An 11,995-nucleotide genomic window follows, 5' to 3' on the forward strand; every position below is an offset into this window, starting at 1 on the left:
TAATAGCCAACAAGAAGTCTCCATTTTCTATGATGGAGTCAATGTAACAACTAGGCAGATCATTGACTCGCAAGGACCCCTCAAAAAGAAGGCACCCCCGGTGATCAAAGAACTAACTGAAGAAATCTCTAAGCACTCTATAGAATACCATAACCCAAGGAATGACTTGACTCGAGGGGCGGTAAATTCCATTACCGATGACATGGCAGCAATGATGGCAAAGTTGGAAAGCATGGACCGAAGAATGACTAAGATGGACCAATCCATCCATGCTATAAGGGTAGGATGTGAAAACTGTAGACGGCCTCACCTTACAAAAGATTGTGATCTTGATGAGAATGGGAACCGGAAGGTACAAGTGTGCTATTCAAGTGGTGATAGGTTTGATGATAATTGGCGAAAACCGAGGAAATAATGGCTACCATATGATGAGTACAAAAAGACAAGGGAAGAATGTTGGGTTTTGAGCATTCTAACACTCTTATGGTGTACATACAACCCTATAAACCTTGGATCTATGTTTTCTCTATTATACATGCAAATATTAACTATTCCAAGGTTTCATCCTAACTAGCATATAATGAAGCACCTATACTACAAAGTTCTAGTTAGATGACATACCTTTTGATGTAGCTTGATGTCTTCAAGCTTTAAGAGCTTAGCCCCAATAGTGTGGAAGCCTCAAATGGAATCACAAATCACCAAAACACCTTGGAAGAACTTGAGAGAATATGTATGCACACTAAAATCGGCCCACTCTTATTTTCACACACTTGTGCCAATTTTGTGAACCAAGGACCCCTTTATATATTATGGAGGATTAGGGTTACATCCATGTAAACCCTAATACCCATGACCTTTCATTTACATAGGATCCATGGGTTAAAAGCTCCATGGACCATCCATGAAAGCTTAGCCCAACCTAAATGAACTTGGCCCATTCCATATATATAAGAGTCCATATTTAATTAGTTCTTTTTTTTATCACTTAATTAATTCTAAATTAATTCTTGATCAATACTAATTAAATAATATGATTCCATATTAATATATTAGAACTTATAATATATTAATATAAATCATAAATATACTATTCTCAAAAGACTATCCATATAAATTGTGCCGGTGAAGTGCAACCCAAATGGACCAAGCCGAGTCGGGTCAAGTACATACCAAATATAGTTATGGACTTAGACATTAATCCAACAAAGAAAAGTATAAGCAAAAAGATAGAGGTTTTTACCAAAAGGAGGAACCGGTACATGAAAATAAATCAGATTTGGAAGACATGCTTACAAGATTCGTAGCCACATCCGAGAAAAGACACAATGATACCGATGCTACACTTAAAGATCAACAAAATATGTTAAGAGAACACCAACTTATGATGAAAGATCAACAAGCTTTTCTTAGGAATCAGCAAGCATCTATTCTCAACATAGAAAAGCAGCTGGGGCAACTTGCACAACAAGTGAATGAGAGAAGACCGGGTGGACTTCCGAGCAATACCGAAAGTAACCCGAAAGGTGCACATATAAACATTGTCACAACTAGGAGTGGGAAGATTATAACCCCTCTGACTCCTATTCAGCATGAAGATCCTAAACTGGTGCAAGAGGATAAAGAAGAGCATGCAGAAACACAGAATCCCGACTCGACTCGCCGAGTCGACGATATGGACTCGACGAGTCCCCCAGCTGAACAGAAAACCCAGCCTCCGGTTAAGCCATATCAGCCTCCACTTCCCTTTCCGGCTCGAGCTAGACAAGAAAAAAATGAAGTAGACTACCATAAGTTTCTGGAACACATAAAAGCTCTTCAGATCAATATGCCATTCATAGAAGCGGTTACACAAATGCCAAAATATGCAAAATTCCTCAAAGAGCTGCTAACCAATAGGAAGAAGATGGAAGAAGTAAAGAAGGTGGTCCTAAACGAGAACTGTTCAGCTGCTATGTTGAACAAACTTCCTAAGAAGAAAGGTGATCCAGGAAGCTTAACATTGCCCTGCCAATTTGGAAACTTAGCTACCATTTATGCATTGGCTGATTCAGGGGCAAGTGTAAATCTCATGCCTTACTCGTTTTTCAAAAAGTTAGATCTTCCAGAGCCAAGGCCCATTCGTATGGCAATTCACCTAGCAAACAAGACGGTTACATTCCCTAGGGGAATATGTGAAGATCTCTTGGTGAAAGTGGACAAGTTCGTGTTCGCCACGGACTTTATAGTTTTAGACATGGAAGCGGATCCCCAAGTCCCGATCATACTAGGAAGACCTTTTCTTAATACAGCAAGTGCTATCGTCGACATGCGAGATTCTAAACTTACCCTTCGGGTAGGAGACGAATCAGTCACTTTTGGAGTTGATCAAGCCATGAAGCATGCAAGGAGTAGTGACGACACGGCATTTTCGATTGACATGTTGGAAGAATTATTGGAAGATTGGAATGAAGATGAGCCAAACAAGTCCACCGTCTCATTTGAAGAAGAATTTGATGCTGAAAGAGACCTGCTGGAAATAGAGAGACTGCTCGAGGAAGCCGATTATAACGATCTGATCAGAAGTGCAGAAAACTCGACTCGCCGAGTAGCCTCGACCGACTCGGCGAGTCCATTCGAAGAACCCCGAACAGTCGCGAATATTACCCCGGACTCGATGAGTCCCCTCACTGGACTCGACGTGTTCAACATTCAGAACACGAAAACTGAGCTTAAAGCACTACCAGATCACTTGGAGTATGTATTTCTTGAAGATGGCCAGCAAAAACTTGTAATTATAGCTGCTGATTTGGCCAAACATGAGAAAGAAAGCCTTGTGGGTGTACTAAAGAAGAGGCAAGGTGTTATAGCGTGGAAGATAACCGACATCAAGGGAATTAGTCCGGCCTATTGTTCCCACAAAATCAACTTAGAAGATGGATCAAAAGCTGTAGTGCAACGCCAAAGAAGACTCAACCCGAACATGCAATAGGTTGTGAAAAAGGAGGTGGTGAAACTACTAGATGTCGGAATCATTTATTCGATCTCCGATAGCCCATGGGTGAGTCCGGTCCAAGTGGTTCCAAATAAAGGAGGTATGACGGTAGTGGCTAATGAAAATAACGAATTAATTCCAACGAGGACGGTAACCGGGTGGTGAGTTTGCATCGACTATAGGAAACTAAATGAGGCCACATGCAAGGATCACTTTCCATTGCCATTTATCGACCAAATGCTCGAGAGGCTTTCCGGTCATCTATATTATTGTTTTCTCGATGGGTTTTCAGGGTACTTTCAAATTCCAATCGACCCACAAGACCAAGAGAAGACCACTTTTACATGCCCGAGTGGAACATTTGCATATAGACGCATGCCTTTTGGGTTATGCAATGCACCAGCTACTTTCCAAAGGTGCATGATGGCTATCTTTCATGATATGATCGAGAAGTTTATGGAGGTTTTTATGGATGACTTCTCGGTTTTCGGGTCCTCTTTTAAATAATATGATTCCATATTAATATATTAGAACTTATAATATATTAATATAAATCATAAATATACTATTCTCAAAAGACTACCCATATAAATTGTGCCGGTGAAGTGCAACCCAAATGGACCATGCCGGGTCGGGTCAAGTACATACCAAATATAGTTATGGACTTAGACATTAATCCAACAGTCTCCCACTTGGATAAGTCTAAAACTATTATTGAGTATGACTTCAAAACCTAACTGGCAATCGTAGCTCTTAAAGCCGCTGTCGAACTCTGACCTTGTCAATGACTTGTCCATTAGATAAGGGATCATATATTCCTCCATTCTAGATATCATATGGACTGAGACATGGATTATAATCATTCTCTCTGTCCATTTGTTGTTTCCCGATTTTCGATTTATGATGACTGACTGATTGAACAAATCAAATCAGTCCTGGCTTGGCCAAGCACTCACATGTGTCATCGCTAAATCATCGAGGGGCCCACAGATATCGCTTTTATCCCGAAGGTAAAAGGAATGGATAAACTTCGACTCATATGGCTTGTTCTACTACTTGTTGAATCATACACAAAGGCACGTTTTATAACATCGAGTTACCAATGCGTTTTCGTGCAATCAATGTATAACCAACTCATAGTAACAACTCATATCTCTAGGTTTTAAGAATATAAGATATTATCGTCTCATGATCACTCGTGATAAAATCCATGAAGTGATTCAAATGAGCGTGGGTTGAATCCAATACTCAGAACTTATGAGAACTCATGAGTGTTGTAGCACCACTTTGTCCACCAACTTGGACCTCTATAAACCAATCCATGATAGTCTTGATTCATATCTACTTCCAACATATGACCGACTGTGGATAGTTTGAATAACTTAATCATTCAGGAAGAGCGACTTAGTTATTCTGGAAGTCAAAACATGCAAAGTGAAACACAAGAATAAATGAATCAAATATGGTATCAAACCGTATGAATATAAATAAACACTTTTATTTATCACCATACTGATTACTCATTATTCATTGTTTCGGTTTTATCAACTTTATACTCGAATTAAAAACACTAGTTGTCCCATGCTCCAAGCATGTACACTATGTTTTTCTTAAACAATAGCTTTGCCATACACCAAGTATGCACTCTATGTTTGTCTATGATCCTTACTTTGTGAAATAAACCAATTGAACATAATTTCAATGATTCTAATTTCACACTCCCAAATCCTTATCGAAAAATGTGAGAATTTCAAATTCCTATCATTTACCGAAATTTGTTTAGATTTTAAACTTATATGCATTGACCCTCCTGTAATGAATATGTACAAAGTCACAAAGACTTGTCAACAGTCATTATAAGGTATTGCAATGGAGATCAACTCCATGGAAACTAAGTCTCATATTCAAAGTACATTGCTTTGGACATGCTTCTTGCATTAAGTTTTCTAATCTTACACAGATAACTTCCACCTATGGAGACAACTCCATATTCTCATTTTGACTATCACTTCTGAATAAGAGATGCCTCTTTTCAGAATATGTCAATATGGTCCTTCCAAAATTAGCACTATACTTCCAACTGCCCTGAGCAACCAATCTTTGGCAAACCTCAGATTGTCCTCGACAATTGCTTAATCATTTTAGTCATATCCAATTCTAGACCTTTTCCCTTCTTAATGCCTCTGGGCATTTGGAAAAATTTAGAAATGACAAATATTATAGCACATGCAATCGATCCTGTACCCAAAGCAAATGGTACACGATTCATGATGTCTCACATAAAGACATGATTCTAGAGCAGTCTTTTGCTACAATATTTTTATTTGCCATGTTTTCAAAATTTGACTATGAAGAGGGATGCCGTAATCATAATCGAATTTTAAGAATGCAATATATAGAATTTCCTTAAGTTGAACCAATCCAACATGAAATTCATATATATATATTCTTGACTAAAGATGATTAAGGTCTCAATCTAAGCCTTTAGAACTGAAATGAAGTATATCCTCTCCCTTAATTATAGCAAAACAACTTTTTCAATCCCTGCAGCCTTATGAATTGAAACTTTTGTTTTCCATAATTAACATTGCTAACTTGCAACACTAACAATAATTATCATGCTCCCACTAACATGATGATTATTAGCATAACACTTATGCTCCCACTAGCTTTGACATGTACTCAGAAATCAGCTGGACTTCTAGAAATCAATACTTTATTGACTTTCTTACCAAGGTTCAGATTTCTGATACGAGATGCTTTGATAAAACTTTATCAAAATCATACACCTTTCCTTAGATAACATGCATGTGTGTCTAAACAATTTCAGAACTATGAAAAGGGATGCCGTAATCATAGTCTCAATTGTTTAGACCTTTTGCCATCTGCTTCAAATCTACTTGGTGGAAGTGTTTCCTCACCATCATTTTCATGAATCGGAGAGAAACCTTATGACCCTTAGATTTTATGGTGTATGTGTTCTTATCCATGTGAATCGTCAAAACCATAGTCATAAGACAAGGATAATGACAAATCCAAACTCATATGGACTGAACTTATGCAATCTTAACTTCTTGCCACCTGGCAGTACAGAGCCTGCCATTGCTTCCAAGTTGTTATGCAACCAATTGAGAACTTTCAGAACTCCTATGCAACGCCAACTTTAACTGGAATGGGCACAGAATATGTCAACACGATAGGTTATAAACCTCAAGTCGTGTGCTAGTGAAGAACCTCAGGTTTTATTCTTGATTAGTTCTTGAAATTCTTTTTAGGATCTTTAAGACTTCCACTATCCTCTTGACATATAAGACTATCTTGCCAAATATTCAAGAGATAGTGCGGATTCTTTATCAAGACAAACACTTCACACAATTGGCCTTAGTTGGTCTTTGTTTTATCCAAAACATCACAACTTACCAATTTCAAATGTACAAGAGTAGGACACTTTTACTCTTACATTTGACAAGTGTTTTAAACCTTTCTTTAAGATATGTCACTCAAGTTACAATCTTGGAGTATGACTCTAAGAATTGTTTTGGAGCGAAGTATGACTCATCCTCCTGATCTAACCATTTCAACAATTCATGACTCCTCTTCTTAGTCATAAGAATGCACTAAGATGACCTTTAGAGGACTAATTGTGATATGATTTCTAAATCATTAAGATGATCACAAACATGATACTAAAGTACTCTCCCATCTTTTCAGATTTGAGAAACTTTTATCTTTATGCCTAATTTGATTCTTCCCATTCGTTCTGCCATACATTGAGACTTTTCCAATGTTTCAGAATTATACTTAAACTTGTAAGTATAACCATATTTAGTAAACTTTAGTAAATCAAATAGTCTTAACGAGCTTTGTGGTGGACATGACCAGTGCACAAGAATGTGTACTCGATCCCTTTAGTCCTTCACTTGACTCACACATCCATGTGAACAAGTAATTAGTCTTGATTTTCCAATGCTTGAAAGTTCTCATTCATCATACTATTCAACTTGCATGATTCCAAGTTTCGGTCCAATTGAAACTTGGGCGATGAGGAACTTTCCTGATTTGCTAAATTTAGACACTACCACAAATGAAAGAATCAAATCCATTTTCCAATATTGCTATCAGTGGAATCATATAAGCAATAATTTTCCACAAATGCCATTGTAAGGATACTTCAAATAAATAAAATTAAACAATTTTCTTTTATTTTAAAACTTTGCGGAAAAACTTATCCTTACAATCCACATGGAAAATTGTTGTTATCTATTCCTTAGCAATATATCATAACTTCTTAAGCAACTGCTCAAAATTCTGATGCGATCGAAATCCACCTTCGCGATCAGAATCAGCATATACTTCCTTTAAGATTTCTCTCTATTCTTTGATTCTTAAAACATCAACATGTGACCCAGTCACATCATGTAATGAGGATCTCAGAATAGAACTTAACAGAGTTAGATAATGGGCTCTACCTGATGTAGAGTCAAACTTATTGACTTTAACATCCTTAGGTAAATTTGGCAGCTTTGCAATCAACGCCCCTTCCTTTGGCAAAATAAACATATGGACCCTTTGGTAATGGGACTAATTCAGACTTAGCCTTTCTCTTTACCATTTGGTCAACCGGGTTGAATATGGCCAATCCCTTTCCATTGGGAAGAGAATGCTTTTTCTGGATTTCCAGTGTCACCATTGTCACTGTACATAAAGTTTTTGGGAAGTTGATCTTCTAATCAAATTTGCTTTACTATCGTTCCGAATCATTGCTGATTCAGCAGCACCAAGCAAATAGATATGATCATTAAGGTTCATGTCATAGTCTGTTTCATAGTAGTCCCAAAGGAACTCACTATGTGACTTAGAAAGTGATTGAACATCCAACTTTCTCAAGACTTTGACACCCAACTCTCCCGGCTTGTCAATATGTGACTTCATCTCTAAGATGTGATCACACATAGACCTTGCTTGCCATTAGGGTTGAGTGACCTTGAACTTGTGGGTTAGGGAGAATAATTGGAGGAGGTGGAGGAAGAGAAGTATGACTTCCATGAGCCAAACTCGGGAAGTCATATTCATTAGGAAAGCTTGGTTTGGGAAGATCATTGTTGTCTAAACCAGACATCAACAATGGGAGAAATTCACGTAAAGTTGATTTAAGTCCTTAATATAACACCCAATATGATATATTAAGGCTAGGACCCAACAAACTATTTTATAACTTGGAAGAGGGATGCCGTAATCCAAGCTATAAAATATTGAAGGTAGGTGAATGACGATTCACCAATTTCCACCAAGATAAACGAAATGTATTATTAGGTTTTAATTGGTTTTGAAACTCCTAGATTCTTTTGAGATTCATTGAACTTTTCAATGGCATGTTTCAATCTCGAGTGTGCCCTTCAGGTTTTGTGACTGGGATGCCGAGGATCACAAAACAAGGTGTGAAGTAACCATGCAAATATACTTGGTACCCTTAATATTTACCTCTCAATCGATGTGTCGGTTAACCACACACGCTCCAACGATACTATGATAAACATTAAGTTACCCTTTGCCTACCTTGTTAAGTCCAGGTTAGTGTGCCGGTTAACCACACATGCTCCACTAACAGCTTAAACAAAGTGCAAAGTGTAATTTCATGGATTAGCACCTTATTCACATTTTCCTAAGTAACTAAGATTGGGAATTTATAAAAAGTTTAGTTACTTAGTATTTATCATTAATACTTTTAATGAAGGGAGAATTATAGTCCTTGTCCTACCTGTTCGGCTAACGACCCTCCACCAGTCAAGGAAGAGGTGGGTGAGAGTGGACACCCATTAAACTGCCATTTTATAGGCAGTAACCTTATACTTCCCTTATAGATCGGCTTCGTGAATGAGGCCTACTAATGGTAAGACGACTTGCTCTTATACATATAATATATTAAACTTTTAATATTATAATAGTATAAGGGTGTATTTTAGACATTTAAAATACTTGGTGGTTTAATCTATTAATTAAACTAGACATTTAATTTAATTAAACTCAAACCATATATTTATGGATTAATAATACTCTTTTAATTAAACGCTTTAATTAACTATTAATAAATTCCATAAGAGTTAATTTGAACTATTCAACAAAACATCATAATTCCAATTATTAAACTCAAAATTAAAACCATTTAATTAATTGTTTAAGTTATGAACCCAAGAGTTTTAGAATTCAATTCTTTTTTTCATAAAAAACTTTTCTCAAATTCCAAAACTTGAGGGCAAGTTTTGTAATTCTTGAAAAACCTTTGGATTCCATAACTTATGGAATTAATGGTGTTTTATGATGAAACTTTCCATGTTCCATAACTTAAGAACAAGTTATGGAATTCTTTAAAACATTAACACCAAATTTTGTAACTCCATAAAAACTTTGAATCAATTTTTTTTTTAAAAAAACTTTCATATCCATAACTTATGGAAGTTTCAAAAACCCTTAAGATCACAACTTTAAAATAAACTTTTGAGCTCCAAAATTTTATGACAAAATATGTAACTCCTTAAAACATTTAGATCAAACTTTTAAAACTAATAAAATAATCATATCATTTTATCTTTTACTAAATTTGACCTAATTCAACTCATATAACAAATGATTCAAATTTTACAAATAATTCGTTTTTCACAAAAGCTCTTCAGATCAATATGCCATTCATAGAAGCGGTTGCACAAATGCCAAAATATGCAAAATTCCTCAAAGAGCTGCTAACCAATAGGAAGAATATGGAAGAAGTAAAGAAGGTGGTCCTAAACGAGAACTGTTCAGCTGCTATGTTGAACAAACTTCCTAAGAAGAAAGGTGATCCAGGAAGCTTAACATTGCCCTGCCAATTTGGAAACTTAGCTACCATTTATGCATTGGCTGATTCAGGGGCAAGTGTAAATCTCATGCCTTACTCGTTTTTCAAAAAGTTAGATCTTCCAGAGCCAAGGCCCATTCGTATGGCAATTCACCTAGCAAACAAGACGGTTACATTCCCTAGGGGAATATGTGAAGATCTCTTGGTGAAAGTGGACAAGTTCGTGTTCGCCGCGGACTTTATAGTTTTAGACATGGAAGTGGATCCCCAAGTCCCGATCATACTAGGAAGACCTTTTCTTAATACAGCAAGTGCTATCGTCGACATGCGAGATTCTAAACTTACCCTTCGGGTAGGAACGAAACAGTCACTTTTGGAGTTGATCAAGCCATGAAGCATGCAAGGAGTAGTGACGACACGGCATTTTCGATTGACATGTTGGAAGAATTATTGGAAGATTGGAATGAAGATGAGCCAAACAAGTCCACCGTCTCATTTGAAGAAGAATTTGATGCTGAAAGAGACCTGCTGGAAATAGAGAGACTGCTCGAGGAAGCCGATTATAACGATCTGATCAGAAGTGCAGAAAACTCGACTCGGTGAGTCCATTCGAAGAACCCCGAACAGTCGCGAATATTACCCCGGACTCGATGAGTCCCCTCACTGGACTCGACGTGTTCAACATTCAGAACACGAAAACTGAGCTTAAAGCACTACCAGATCACTTTGAGTATGTATTTCTTGAAGATGGCCAGCAAAAACTTGTAATTATAGCTGCTGATTTGGCCAAACATGAGAAAGAAAGCCTTGTGGGTGTACTAAAGAAGAGGCAAGGTGCTATAGCGTGGAAGATAACCGACATCAAGGGAATTAGTCCGGCCTATTGTTCCCACAAAATCAACTTAGAAGATGGATCAAAAGTTGTAGTACAACGCCAAAGAAGACTCAACCCGAACATGCAAGAAGTTGTGAAAAAGGAGGTGGTGAAACTACTAGATGCCGGAATCATTTATTCGATCTCCGATAGCCCATGGGTGAGTCCGGTCCAAGTGGTTCCAAAGAAAGGAGGTATGACGGTAGTGGCTAATGAAAATAACGAATTAATTCCAACGAGGACGGTAACCGGGTGGTGAGTTTGCATCGACTATAGGAAACTAAATGAGGCCACATGCAAGGATCACTTTCCATTGCCATTTATCGACCAAATGCTCGAGAGGCTTTCCGGTCATCTATATTATTGTTTTCTCGATGGGTTTTCGGGGTACTTTCAAATTCCAATCGACCCACAAGACCAAGAGAAGACCACTTTTACATGCCCGAGTGGAACATTTGCATATAGATGCATGCCTTTTGGGTTATGCAATGCACCAGCTACTTTCCAAAGGTGCATGATGGCTATCTTTCATGATATGATCGAGAAGTTTATGGAGGTTTTTATGGATGACTTCTCGGTTTTCGGGTCCTCTTTTGAAGATTGCTTGTCCAACTTGGATCTAATGCTAGCAAGATGTGAGAAGACCAACCTTGTTCTCAATTGGGAGAAGTGTCATTTTATGGTGAAGGAAGGAATCGTGTTAGGTCACAAGGTCTCAAAGATGGGGATAGAGGTGGATAGAGCGAAGGTTGATACGATAGCCAAATTACCACCTCCAACAAATGTCAAGGGGGTAAGAAGCTTTCTAGGCCATGCGGGATTTTATAGGCGCTTTACTAAAGACTTTTCGAAGATCACAAGGCCTTTGACTCAATTACTCTTGAAAGATGCACCATTTGATTTTTCCAAGGAATGCCATGAAGCATTCCATTTGCTGAAGGAAAGATTGACCACTACTCCTATCATGATAGTACCCAATTGGTATCTTCCTTTCGAGCTAATGTGTGATGCTAGTGATTATGCTGTGGGTGCTGTTTTAGGGCAAAGGGTTGATAAACATTTTCAACCAATCTACTACGCAAGCAAGACATTGAATCCGACCCAAGAGAACTACACTACTGCCGAGAAGGAGCTGTTAGCAGTGGTATATGCTTTTGACAAGTTCCGGCCATACTTAGTTTTATCCAAGACAATCGTTTTTACCGATCACCCCGTGTTGAAGTATCTATTTGCTAAACAAGATGCGAAGCCCAGATTGATACGTTGAGTCCTACTTCTACAAGAGTTTGATATCGAAATACGCTATAAAAAAGGG

The 11,995-nt window shown here is 37.7% G+C and overlaps 2 protein-coding genes across 2 annotated transcripts; both read left to right on the forward strand.

Annotated features, from left to right (window-relative positions):
* Positions 1 to 1,288: 1,288 nt before the first annotated feature.
* On the forward strand, positions 1,289 to 2,971 carry LOC145127819 (uncharacterized). The gene has a single exon (XM_079062941.1). The coding sequence runs from the start codon at positions 1,289 to 1,291 to the stop codon at positions 2,969 to 2,971; it is 1,683 nt and encodes a 560-aa protein (XP_078919067.1).
* A 6,680-nt stretch (positions 2,972 to 9,651) lies between these two features.
* On the forward strand, positions 9,652 to 10,200 carry LOC145127820 (uncharacterized). The gene has a single exon (XM_079062942.1). The coding sequence runs from the start codon at positions 9,652 to 9,654 to the stop codon at positions 10,198 to 10,200; it is 549 nt and encodes a 182-aa protein (XP_078919068.1).
* Positions 10,201 to 11,995: the final 1,795 nt, after the last annotated feature.

The sequence above is a fragment of the Lactuca virosa genome, chromosome 7 (genome assembly GCF_052849685.1).
Source record: "Lactuca virosa cultivar CGN04683 chromosome 7, Lactuca_virosa_CGN04683_v6, whole genome shotgun sequence".
Lineage (NCBI taxonomy): Eukaryota > Viridiplantae > Streptophyta > Magnoliopsida > Asterales > Asteraceae > Lactuca > Lactuca virosa.